This window comes from Schistocerca americana, chromosome 3, assembly GCF_021461395.2.
Source record: "Schistocerca americana isolate TAMUIC-IGC-003095 chromosome 3, iqSchAmer2.1, whole genome shotgun sequence".
Classification (NCBI taxonomy): Eukaryota; Metazoa; Arthropoda; class Insecta; order Orthoptera; family Acrididae; genus Schistocerca; species Schistocerca americana.
This window is the reverse complement of record NC_060121.1, coordinates 431,839,038-431,853,468: the sequence shown is the minus strand read 5'-3', so window position 1 is coordinate 431,853,468 and position 14,431 is coordinate 431,839,038. Positions and strand designations below refer to the sequence as shown.

Sequence of the window (14,431 nt, the reverse complement as noted above, 5' to 3'; positions counted from 1 at the left end):
TGGTGACTGCTATACAGAGAGTATAAAACAAAGGATACAGCTGTAGATAAAGAAAGATCCTTGATCTTTTATGCCTCCACAGCTGAATGCTGTAAATGATGATAAAAATCACGCTGCTATATTTTGGGTATGTGTACAATGCCACAACAAGTTTGTTAATAAATGAACATATTTAGGTGATTAAAATTTGCCAACAGTCTTCATAAATAACCTGAAATTTTCTGATGGTGATTAGACATTCTTGAGCCTTGCTATCAGTAGATTTCTGCCACTTTGTGAGAATTACTAAGATTCTTGCCAATTTTTCAGTGTCATTTGATGATGTTCATTTAACATTAAAATTTCTTGTTGCTTAGTGAAGGTGCCTGAAATACAGGCATGGTGACTTTTATGAGACTTATAGACAATGAGATACTGAATGAAACACATTCAGCTGTCAACTGTCAGAGTGCAAATAAATAACATAACAGGATCATGACATTAGTCTCAGTGGCATTGAGAAACAGCTCAAATTGGTAATTTTTACCACGGCATCAGAATGAGATGGAATCCCCATCATACAGAATCCCCATAGCTCATACAGAATGACTTTCTCCCATACTATCAGGCATAGATCCCAAAAAAACATTTGTCATGCTCCATGAACCTGGCTCAAGGTATATATTATCATAACACTGAAGCATCATAGAAATATAATCTGTATACCTTATTAACAATAAATTAACACTGTACTGATTAATGCTGTTTATGTTTGTGCTATCTCAGTTTAGTTGATTAATGTAGTAAGAAAACTACTAATTAGAGAAAATGTTGCCTCCTCAATTATACTTTTTAGCTACTGTTCATAGCTTAAAATACACTTGCTGCAATGATGTTTTTCAAAGAAAATATTTTTTTTCAGTTTATAGATACTGAATACTATGAATGAAAGTAATCAATTTTTGAACATAAAATGTAATTGGATAAATAAATAAAAAAACCTACTAGCCAAGCAGCAGCAGGAGAACACACATATAAAAGTATTTAAGTCTGTAAGCTTTCCGTCAGTAGCTCCTTCTTCTGGCAAAAGGGTTGAAGGGGAAAGAAGAAGGGTGTAGGAAAAGGGCTTATGAGATTGATGGGGAGAGTCCAGAAAAGTCACCAAGAACTCAGGTCAGGGTAGATTTACCAAACAGTTATAGAAGGAAAGTGATTGTTGGGGACTGCACCAGACAAAATTTGAAAGCCTGAGAGCTTAAAGCTGGAAAATAGATTAATGTGTAAGACAGAGATTACTGACAAAACATTGTGCAAGATTTAATAATTGTGGATATCTAAGTGCATTTTATGTGTTGAAGATGGGGATTGGAGAAAAAGAAAGATCTATAAAACTAAAAGGGAGTGAAGAAATGAATAGTTACTGTGAACAAATTCTCAGGCAGAAGAAATGAATGGAAATTAAGGCCTAGTGGTTAGCAAGAATTGAGAGCACATTGTAGCACCTGTTCCCACCTGCAGAGTCCTGAGAAATAGGTATCTGAGGGAAAAATCGAGATGGCAGGTGTGGTGTGCTCACAACAGTCATGGTGCAGTGTGTGCTCTGCAACAGAATATTGTGTGTTGCTGGTATATACCCTCTGCTTATGCCCAGTCGTCCAACTGATAACTTGTTAGAAGTCATGCTGACATAAAAGGTCAAACAGTATTTACATAACGGCTGGTACATGACATGTATTGTTTCACAGCACTCTCTCCCTTTGACAGTATATGTTTTGCCAGTTATGGGTCTGGTATAGGGCAGATATTACAACAGGGATTGTCACAGAGGTAGGAGCCATGGGATGGGGAAATGGGTGCAGAAGAAGTGTAGGATCTGACGAAGATGTTGTGGAGATTGGGAAGGTGACAAACAGCTATTCTAGATGTCTCTCTTGACCCATTGTGAATGCAGGACAGCAGCTGGTCAAATATTGGCCAAGGAATCACCAAACAGCCATACATTTTGAGGAGTTATTTTATTTTGACAACCAATTTTAGCATTCAATATGCCATCTTCAGGCCCCATGTGCACTTCATTGACAACAATATTTGCAGTTGTTGACAGGTCTTCAAAGGAAGCACTTGAGTAATGAATTCACGGTACTGAGATACTGATGGCTCCAGTATGCCAATATTAATACAACTGAATGTCTGTACATGAAGTGCATATGGGGCCTGAAGATGACATATTGAAATGTTAAAACTAGTTGTCAAAATAAAATAACTTCTCAAAACACACAGCTGTTTGGTGATTCCTTGGTAAATATTCTAGGTGTGTGGGCAAAATTTTGGGCAGAATGGACCTCATTTCAGGTAATGATATTAGGAAGTCAGAGCTCTGTCAAAGTAGCTGGGTAACACATTCAAGACTAGGATAATACGGAGTGACATGTGAGTTTTGTTTATGGTAACTTGTCATACATTTTTATAACAATTACTGCTACTTGCTATATAACTAACAGAAATTTTCAGACACTGAATCTAGATGTTCAGATAATTTGTATGAGGTGGCAGGATGAGACACAATTTGTTTCAAATGGGCAGAGATTCACAACTTCTCACTTTGTTAGATTGGGGGGGGGGGGGGGCGGGGGGTTGTTGGTATCTAACCACCAAAATAAATACAGTAATTCCATTGTGACTCTGGACAAGGATGCAAAGTCTACATGAAAAATATTTGTGTCTTGTATTGACTGTCTACAACACAGTGCAATTGAAACATTTTTATTACCAGCAACAAAACAATTAAATCAGTCAGGTAGATGCAGTACTCTTTTTTTTTTTTTTCCTTTTCTTTTTCGAAAACCATTTGCCTCTGTACCACAGCAACACTTCCTAAGGAAAGAATGATCAATCATATGTGGTATCAAATGGAATTTGTGACTGGAGTGAATATTTCATTTTAGGAAGGACACAGCATGATGTTATGGGAGAAGACTCGTATACCATTGTAGAAGTAACATCAAGCATGCCTCAGAGAAGTGTTTTGGAACCTTTACTGGTTGTAACATAATTTATTGATGTGGCAGATAATACTGATATTAACCTCAAACTTTTTACAAATGAGGATTTTATCTATAATGAACTACTGCCTGGAAAAAGCTGCACAAATTTTCGGGCAGATAGCCCGGGTTGTTGATTTGTTTGGAATATTCAGAAGTGTAAAGTTCTGTACGCTTCACAAAACTCAGAAATGTAGTATCCTGTGACTAGTATCTGTGAGTCAAAACTGGAATTAGCTGATTTATACCTGTAGGTAAAGCAGGTGGCAGACATTGGTTCATTGATACTGGGAAAATGCAGTTTGTCTACAACAGTTACTGCTTATAAAACATATGTGTCCTTGAATATTGCTAAAGTGCATGTGATTCATATAAAATATTATTATCTGGTTGAGGGGTGGGGGGAGATGGTAATCGAATGATTGAATAATTACAAAGGAGGGCAGCAAAAAGGGTCATATGTTTGGTTCATACATAGGAGAGAATCCTAGAAACTCTGAAAAATCTGAATTGACAGACGCTTCAAGATAGATGTGAAGTATTCCACAATATCCCACCAGCAGAATTTGAAGAACTAGTAATAGGAGTCTAGGAATATACTGCATGTGTCTCTGTCACTTTCTTAGGAACCACAAAAACAATATTAGACTAATTCACAGCACTCATAGGCATTTAAACAATTATTCATCCTGCACTCCATATGCAAATGGAATGTGAAGAAAGTAGGAAGTAACTCTCTATCATAAACTTCACAAGTGGTTTCCAGAGTATGGATTTAGATGTAGATGAGTGGGTACATGTCCAACTACAGGCTGCAACTCAACATAAATATGACATGTTGTGTTGCAGAAAGGCACAACAAGAGACTGTTACATGTTGAGTTTTTGGCCAAGCCATCAAATGGAAGCAGCAATCTATAGTGGAGTGAGGAAGGGGGGGATAGTAGGGTATGGTATGAGGAGGGGGGGGGGGGGTGAGTGCTGTCTGGCAGAGCATCCAGGGACTGATGGTGGCAGGACAAGGCTGCCAGCTGCAGTGTCAGGAGGCTGTGGTACAGAAGGGGGGAGGGGGTAATGAAGAAGGAGAACAACAGAGAAGTGGAAAATATCCATGGGTGTGATGGCAGAGTGTGGCACACAATGAGGGGGGACAAATCAGGAGGAAATGATAGGAGAGGGGGGCATTAGGTTACTGTAGGTTGAAACTGGGATGATTTTTGGAGCAGAGGATGGGTTGTAAGGATAACTTCTGTATGCACAGTTCAGCAACGCCAATAGTGGGGGGAGATGGCCCAGGTTGTGAAGCAGCCATTGAAATCAGTCATGTTACGTTCAGCTGCATGTTGTGGCCTGGGAGGTCCACTTTGCTTTTGGCCACAGTTTGGCATAGGTGGCCTGATCTCTGATGGGATGGGATAAGCCTGTGACAGGACTAGAATAGAAAATTGTTGGTGGGTGAGTTGGGAAGGTCTTGCCCCTGGTTTTTCCATAGGGATATGATCCAAGTGGTGAGGGGCTGGGATTGGGAGTTTCATAGGGATGGACTGGGATATTGTGGAGGTTGGGTGAGGGATGGAACACCACTGTAGGACAGGTGGAAAGGATCCTAAGCAGGATGGATGTCCCTCATTTTAGGGCATGATGATAGATAATCAAAGCCCTGTCAATGGATGAGATTCAGCTGTTCCAGTCTGAGATGTTATTGAGTGACGAAGAGGGTGCTCATTTGTAGCTGGTTCTTGGAGATGGTGGGAGGATTGGCAGTGTGTGGGGACACAGGACAGGAAATCTTTTTGTGGGCTATGTCTGGGGGCATTGCTTATCGGTGAATGCCTTTGTGAGAGTGTGGAGGAATGACGATAGGGTGTCTTGTCCCCGAGTCCAGACCATGGAGATATTTCAGTGAACCTAAAAAAGAGCAGGGGTTTGGGGTTTCAGGAGGCTGGGAAGGATTCCTCTAAATGCTCTATGATCACGTCAGCTCAGGAAGGTTACCTGAGGGTGGCCCTGGCTGCCCTATGGATTTGTTACCCTTTGAAGGAGAGGTAATTTTGTGTTAGGATGAGGTTATTACGGTGTATGAGAAATGAGGTAGTGAGTTTGGAGTGTGAAGGACGTGGAAGAGGTGGTATTCAACAGCTGCAAGACTATGGGCAGAGGGATACTGGTGTATAGGGATGGGCCACAAGCAGCGATGTGTTGGGATCCTCCACCCACCCTCAACAACCAGCAATGAGCATACACCCGTTTCATGACCCAGTACCACCTCGGACTGAAACAACTGAAACATATCCTTCACCAGGGGTTTGGTTGTCTATCTTGATGCCCTCAAATGAGGGACACCCTACCAAAGATCCTTCCCAACCCTCCTGCACTGGTGTTGTCACCCGCCCAACCTCCACAATATCCTAGTCCATCCCTATGCAACTCCAAAACTACAGTTCCAACCCCTTGCCATAGGGTGGTGATATGAATATCACCATGAAAGACCCACGTGCAAGACCTGCCCAATCCACCAACACATCACTCACTATCCTACTCCGTCAGAGATTGTGCCACCTGTGAAAGCAGCTGTGTCATGTACCAACTGTGCTGCAATCATTGAATGGCTTTTCATATTGGTATGACTATTCTGAGAACATACATCTGTACAGTGCTGAATGGTGATGAGACATGGACTGTGGGAAAACCAGAACAGAAGAGAATTGAAGCATTTGAGATATGGTGCTGCAGACAAATGTTGAAAATTAGTTGAACTGATAAGGAATGAGAAGGTTCTGCACCGAATCAGAGAGGAAAGGAATATGGAGAAAACATGATAAGGAGAAGGAACAGGATGATTGGACATCTGTGAAGACATGAGGGGAATGGCTTCCATGGTACTAAAGGGAACTGTAGATGGAAAGAACTGTAAAGGAAGACAGAGATATGAATACACCCAGCAAATAATTGAGGAAGTTGGTCGCAAGCACTACTCTTAGATGAAGAGGTTGGCACAGGGGAGGAATTTATGGCGGCCACATCAAACCAGTCAGAAGACAGATGACAAAAAAAGACTACTAACTGCCCACCAGCATGAATGGCCACCGCCAAACTGTGACCAAGAACAAAGTGGACCACTCTGTGGCACAATGTGCACCTGAACATAACGTGATTGATTTCAATAGCTGCTTCACAACCTGGGCCATCTGCCTCCACCACCAGCTTTTCTGAACTGCACAGATGGGAGTTATCTTTACAACACATTCTCTGCTCCTGAAATCGCCCTGGCCTCCGCCTACAGTAACACAGTGTGCCCACACCATCCACTCAACAGTTTGCACCCCCTGTCCTATCACACTCACCAGTCTTTTCCCTTTCTCTGCTCCCCCCCTCTTACTCTGCTGAATGGCTGAATGCTTGCTCCCACCCCCTCCTCTCTCTCTCTCTCTCTCTCTCTCTCTCTCTCTCTCTCTCTCTCTCTCTCTCTTCCCCCCCCCTCCCCCAGCCTCCTGATGCTGCACCTGAAATCCTTGTCCTGTCCATTAAACCTATTTTGTTTACTCTTTTATATCTACAGGGTAGTCCATTGATCGTGACGGGACCAAATATCTCACGAAATAAGTGTCAAACGAAAAAACTACAAAGAACAAAACTTGTCTAGCTTGAAGGGGGAAACCAGATGGCACTATGGTTGGCCCACTAGATGATGCTGCCATAGGTCAAATAGATATCAACTGCGTTTTTTTGAATAGGAACCCTCATTTTTTTATTATATATTTGTGTAGTATGTAAAGAAATATGAATGTTTTAGTTGGACCACTTTTACACTTTGTGATAGGTAGCGCTGTAATAGTCACAAACATATGGCTCACAATTTTAGACAAACAGTTGGTAACAGGTTGGTTTTTTAAATTAAAATATACAGAACGTAGGTACGTTTGAACATTTTATTTCGGTTGTTCCAATGTGATACATGTACCTTTTGTGAACTTATCATTTCTGAGAACACATGCTGTTACAGTGTGATTACCTGTAAATACCACATTAATGCAATAAATGCCCAAAATGGTGTCCATCAACCTCAATGCATTTGGCAATATGTGGAACGACATTCCTCTCAACAGTGTGTAGTTCGCCTTCCGTAATGTTCGCACATGCATTGACAATGCGCTGACGCATGTTGTCAGGCGTTGTCTGTGGATCACGATAGCAAACATCCTTCAACTTTCCCCACAGAAAGAAATCCAGGGATGTCAGATCCAGTGAATGTGCGGGCCATGGTACGCTGCTTTGACGACCAATCCACCTGTCATCAAATATGCTATTCAATACCACTTCAACCATACGCGAGCTATGTGCCGGACATCCATCATGTTGGAAGTACATCGCCATTCTGTCATACAGTGAAACATCTTGTAGTAACATCGGTAGAACAATACATAGGAAATCAGCATACATTGCATTATTTAGATTGCCATCGATAAAATTGGGGCCAATTATCCTTCCTCCCATAATGCTGCACCATTCATTAACCCGCCAAGGTCACTGATGTTCTACTTGTCACAGCCACCGTGGATTTTCCATTGATCGATAGTGCATATTATGCCGTTTACCTTACCATTGTTGGTGAATGACGCTTCATCGCTAAATAGAATGCGTGCAAAAAATCAGTCATCATCCTGTAATTTCTCTTGTGCCCAGTGGCAGAACTGTACACGACATTCAGATTCATCACCATGCAATTCCTGGTGCATAGAAATATGGTATGGGTGCAGTCAGTGTTGATGTAGCATTCTCAACACCAACGTTTTTGAGATTCCCAATTCTCGCGCAATTTGTGTGCTACTGATGTGTGGACTAGCCGTGACAGCAGCTAAAACACCTACTTGGGCATCATCATTTGTTGCAGGTGTCGGTTGATGTTTCACATGTGGCTGAACATTTCCTGTTTCCTTAAATAATGTAACTATCTGGCGAATCGTCCAGACACTTGGTTGATGTCATCCAGGATACTGAGCAGCATACCTAGCACACGCCCATGGGGCATTTTGATCACAATAGCCATACATCAACACGATATCAACCTTTTCCATAATTGGTAAACAGTCTATTTTAACACAGGTGATGTATCACAAAGCAAATACTGTCTGCATTGGCGGAATGTTGCATGATACCACGTACTTATACATTTGTGACTATTACAGCGCCATCTATCACAATGCGAAAAAAGTGGTCCAACTAAAACATTCATATTTCTTTATGTACTAAACGAATATCTAATAAAAAAGGGGTGTTCCTATTTAAAAAACGCAGTTGATATCTGTTTGACCTTTGGCAGCGCCATCTATCAGGCCAACCATAGCGCCATCTGGTTTCCCCCTTCAGGCCAGACGAGTTTTGTTCTTCGTAGTTTTTTTTGTTTGATGCTTATTTCATGAGATATTTGGCCCAGTCACTATCAATGGACCACCCTGTATAGTGGAACACCAGTAAATGTACAGTATTTTGCATCAAATTCAGATTCAACAGAGTAATGAATACATGAATGTGCTCACCTATCCTTCACACTTTTCGCTTTGACAGACACTATTTTTTAAATCTTATCTTTATCGAGTTGTGCAGATAAACAGTTTGCATGGGGTTTGTGAGTAAGAGAACATAACCAATTACACCCAAGTGACAATAAGAGTTTTTTTTATGTTTCAGTGACTCTTGGAGCAATGGCAGCTGGTACTACCCTTGCCTGGACCAGCCCAGCCAATGCAGAACTTGACTGTGCTACAAATAGTGGACATTGTTACACTGCTAATGAACTTTCATGGATTGGTGCTTGTATGCCACTTGGAGCTTTTGCAATGGTCTTACCAATTGGTTACCTCCTCGATCTGGTGGGAAGAAAACTTACTATGCTTTGTCTTGTTCCTCCATTTGTTGCTGGATGGGCATGCATTGTGTGGGGAGATACAGTAAGTGTTTCTGCATTTTTTTTTTCATTTGTTCATTCATTCAGCCCCTCACCCCCCCCCCACCCCCACCCCCCCCCCCACCCCTCCCCGACTCACCCACCCACCCACCCACCCACACATCATGTTCCATAGATTCCATCCAGGAGGCAAACCTTTGAGGATGTGGAATGAGTCAAGGTATACGCTAACATGAGACAAACACATCATAGAAAATGAAGATGTATACTGTAGGTCTGTTAACAATAAACTTTCACTATACTGCTCAGTGCAGATTACAGTTATGCCAACTGAAGCTGTTGCATTGAGTAAAACTCTGCTTTCCCCATTTTGTTATATAATGACATTCATTACTTGACATTAAGGTTGGCTTTAGAACAAAAAGGGGTGTACAATGCCACAACTAAATTGTCTGATCACTTACCCAGTGGTGTAAAATGTCAGACAGCAGAGTAAAGTTTGAAAACAAATTGAAAAAGTTTCTCCTTTACAACCCTTTCTATTCCAAAGAAGAATTTCTATTATTGGAATACATGAACGATGATGGGTTGGAATTACTAACTCACATTTGCATATTTAAAAAATAAAAAGTTATTTTCAGACTGTAGCCATATTTACAAATTAATTTGTAATGTGAATGTAAAATGACATCTATAATCAGTTACTTTCACATTCCATGGATCACTTGCATGACCATACATTAGTGGTCAAATATGGTACAACAGATTACCGAGCTCTATAAGGTGCCACAAAGGGAGCTTATTCAAAGTGAAACTGAAATATTTCTTGATTGACAAGTGTTCAAATTCTTTAAGTGAATATTAATATTAAACTAAAATAAATTATTGTATACAATGGTACATTTGTATCATGTATATGTAATCACATATGTTTATATGACTGTACTAAACTTGAAAAAAAATGCTATGACGTTTGCAAAAGACACCAGTTGGTGTCTCCATGCAAAAAAAAAAAAAAAAAAAAATACAATAAACAATGACTCATTCCACATCATTACAATGTATCATGCAAGTGATCCATGGAATGTGAAAATAACTAATTATAGATGTTATTTATCTGCTATTATTAGCTAAATATTTACTTGATTACAGTGATATTTTTCAGAGAAAATCTTGTAACAAATGTAAATTTTGAGTCCTGTTTATTAAATTATTACTTGTCATACAGCATTATAACAAACACACCACATACCATGTAACTAATAGAAATTTTCACTCTGCATTTAGATGTTAAGGTAATTTGTAGAAAGAGTTACTAACTTGGAAATTTTTTTAAATTTTATTTTGAATTGTTAGGATATCCCAATTTCTTGTTTTATGGTAGCTGGGATGTATGCCCTTGAGTTTGTTGAGCATCTCCATAATGCTCTTATGCCAACTAAACAATCTTGTGATTAAATATTCCACTCTTCCTTGAATCTTGTCCATCTTTTCTATTAACTGAACCTGGTAAGGGTTCCAGACTAATGAGCAGTGCTCAAGAATTATTCAAACAAGTGTTTTATTGTGAACGCTACACAATATTTCGACAAGACAACTGCTCATCATCCTCAGTTGCTTACTGATGTGTTGCTGCAATGGCTCACCAATATATACACTGGCTCGCAAGAAAAGCACAGGAACCAAGGATTGAGTCTCTCATTCGTGATGCGGGAAAGGCACGGCCGCAAATAGCAGCCCAGAGAGCGTGTGGGCAGAGTGTTGGCACCCAATTTAAGTGTGCGGACTGTTTCTCTGTATGTGTTGAATAAGTTTTGTTCATCTGCAGCTGACAATGCCTTAGTACAGCCAGTACTGGTTCCTATGCCGTGGGAAACTCAGAAGATTTTATACAATGACTGAAGACTGAGGCCCATTTGTATGGCAGGGGGCACTGGATGTTGCCATGCTCTATGATTCATCTACAATGACATTATAGTCTCAATCCTTGGTGCCTGCACTTTTCTTGTGAGTCAGAATATATATTGGCAAGCCATTGCAGAAACACGTAAGCACCTCAGGATGATGAGCAGTTGTCTCGTCAAAATATTGTGCAGCTTCCACAACACTATCTGACATGATGCCCATGAACCAATGGAGCAGTTATTACAACAGGAAAGTCTTAAATGACACAAGTGGTTTGTAAGTCAGATCATTCATGGATGAATTACAGTTCCTGGGGATTTTTTTTATGAAACTCAGTAGGGCATCTGATTTTCTTATTGTTTGTTTCATGTGATTATTCCAAGTAATGTTGCTCCAGATGGCTACTTCTGTGTGTTTCATGATAGTTACCAGTCTCAACAATTTGTAATCAATAACACAATTGTACAGTACCTATTTCTTCACCTATGTATGTGCAATTTGTTACATTTATTTATTTCAGGGTCAACTGCCATTCTCTGCACCATTCATCAATTGTCTGCAGGTCTTCATGCTAAGTGCTAGTCTTCTGGCATTGCTACCTTCTTATAGACAACTACATAATCTGTGAATAGCCTTGTGCAGCTTCCAACATTATCTGCTGGATCATTTACATGTATTGTGAACAGTAGTGACTGTGACACATTTCCTTGAACTGTTTCTGAATTACTTTTTACACCTTTCAATTTTTCTCCTGTTAATAGCAATATGTTGAGTTTTATCTTGAATCCAATCATTACTCTCGTCCAGCACTCAGTAAGTTCATATGGCAGCACAGGACTCTCCAAATGCCTTCCTGAATTAATGGAACAGGGCATCAACTGATGATGTCTACAACATTGTGAATCTCTCGTCAGAGCAAGCTGAGTTTTGCAAGATCTCTGTTTGCAGAATCCATGTTGGTTTCTTAATGAGGTGATTTTTGTTCTCCAAAATGAGCATAAAACAAATTCCATAATTCTACAACTGACTGACATCAATGATATAGGCCCATAATTATGTGCATCTGTCCTATGACCCTGTTTCTGAATTACTTTTTACACCTTTCAATTTTTCTCCTGTTAATAGCAATATGTTGAGTTTTATCTTGAATCCAATCATTACTCTCGTCCAGCACTCAGTAAGTTCATATGGCAGCACAGGACTCTCCAAATGCCTTCCTGAATTAATGGAACAGGGCATCAACTGATGATGTCTACAACATTGTGAATCTCTCGTCAGAGCAAGCTGAGTTTTGCAAGATCTCTGTTTGCAGAATCCATGTTGGTTTCTTAATGAGGTGATTTTTGTTCTCCAAAATGAGCATAAAACAAATTCCATAATTCTACAACTGACTGACATCAATGATATAGGCCCATAATTATGTGCATCTGTCCTATGACCCTTCTTGATAATAGGAATGACCTGCACTTTTTTTGACTCACTAGATACCTTTCCTTGTTCCAGTGATCTATGGTAAACTTCTACTAGAAGGGGAGCAAGTTTTTTGCATAACTTCTGTAGAATCTTACAGGTATATCATTTGGCTGCTTTTCCACTACCAAGCAATTGTAGTTGCTTTTCTATTTCATGACAACATATCTCAATATCCGCCATTTGCCATATGGTGATTGAATGGAGGAACTGTATTAAGATCTTCTGGCATGAAACAATTTCAAAGGACCAAAAATTAGTATTTTGGTCTTCTCTCTGTCATCTTCTGTCTTCATGCCAGTATCATCACTCAATGATTGAATAGTTGATTTTGTTCCACTTGCTGATTTTATGTAAGACAAAAACCTCTTAGAGTTTTTAGTCAGACTGATTGGCAAAATTTTTTTTTCAAATTCATTGAGCACTTTTCTCACTGCTCTCCTTAATACGCATTTTCACTTCGTTTAGCTTTTGTTTGTCAGCTGGGTTTTGGACATCTCTTAAGTCTGTAATGAAGATGTCTTGTTCATTCAACAGTTATGCTCAGCTATCATCTTTTTCACCTGCCTCGAGATGACTGGGTGTTTGTGTTGTCCTCATCATTTCATCATCATCCAGGAAAGTGGCGAAATTGGGCTGAGCAAAGGTTGGGACATTGTACGGGTGCTGATAACCGCGCCGTTGAGCGCCCTACAAACCAAACATCATCATCATCACGTCATCAGCTATCATCTGACCTGTGTTTGCTAGTGTTGAATTTGGACCCTTTATTAGAGTGCCTGTGTCATTAGCAAACATTTCAGTTTTTTAATTCATTGGAAGATCATTTATACAAGTTAGAAACAAAAGTGGGTCTAAAACTGAGCTCTGTTATGTTGCATTGTTCTGAGGTTATTTTCATGCACAATTTACATTATGTTACTGACCCCTCTGCTTTTTTATGGAAGTAAGATTCCAACCATGCAAGAGGAATGTCATTAACTTTAGTTTTCTAGAATTTTGTGATCCTCATGCAAATCAAAGGCTTTGATAAGGTCACAAAGTAGATCTATATGAATAGGATAATTTTTGTTTACTTGTGCCAGGACTCCAATTTTGAGGCCTTGTGCTGCTTTCTCTGTGAAGAATACTTAACAAAATCCCAGCTGAGAGGGAGTTAACAAGTTTAATTCAGATAAATGACTCAGTTATATATCCTAGGTCACTTTCTCAAAAGCATTTGGAATGACTGGAAAGAGTGAAATGTGGTTATTATGAGAAGTGGTTTGCTTATCTCCAGTTTAGAGATGTTTAAGGTTATTAGAAAGTATATGCTGAGTCACTTATTGTTTACAAAGATAGCTTAAGGGTAGTCATATCATTACAGTACAAAGTTTTAAAATTCTTTACAAAAACCCCTTCACAGTCAGTATAATTACTACTTTTTTGTAATGTGATGAATTATGTAATCTCTGTAGTGGATGTATTTTTTTTTAACTGATGTATATTGGAAATGCATGCAGTGTCTGCACCAGTAATTCAAATGCATATGTATTTTGTTGTTTATTAGTGGGTGCAATGTTTGCTGCCATCGTGAAGAACTAATCACTGAATTCAGTGACAAATTATTTGAGTGTGTGACCATTTCTGCCAGATCTATTTCCTGGGGGATCAGTTTTATTTGGATTGCTACTTTTTTGTTTCTTTTAATGAATGGAAGCTATTATTGTTCCCTTCCTAAAACCAGGAAAGACAGTACTTTCCCAAGCAGTTACTGTAGTGTTACTCTAATTTTTTGTGTATGGAAGTAGATGGTAAACTGCCACATAGAGTACCTGTTACAGAAGAAGAACCTCATTAACTACTTACTGTGTGTTCAGATGTATCATTGTACACTAAATAACCTGGTGGTGACTGAACCAGAAGCTTTCTTATGCAGACAATCCCTCGTAGAGGTGTTCTTTGACACTGAAAATGCTTACTGTGCTTTTTGTAATAGATTGCCAATTTCATTAAAATCATTTCTTGCAGAGTAGTTATTTCATTGGCAGACACAAGGCACATTTTCAAGCAGTTTTATGCAAGTGAATAAGATTTTATTATTTAATGGTCCTCCTCCTCAGTCCATAATTCATCACTTCCAGATGATACTT

At 39.6% G+C, this 14,431-nt stretch overlaps 1 protein-coding gene across 2 annotated transcripts in view; it reads left to right on the top strand.

Moving 5' to 3' along the window:
- Positions 1 to 14,431, top strand: part of LOC124605459 (facilitated trehalose transporter Tret1-like) — a 200,653-nt gene that overhangs the window by 163,152 nt on the left and 23,070 nt on the right. For both annotated transcript variants that reach the window (XM_047137148.1, XM_047137146.1), the window contains one exon: positions 8,708 to 8,967. In XM_047137148.1, the coding sequence (XP_046993104.1) occupies positions 8,708 to 8,967 (260 nt within the window). The remainder of the gene's footprint in view (positions 1 to 8,707; positions 8,968 to 14,431) is intronic.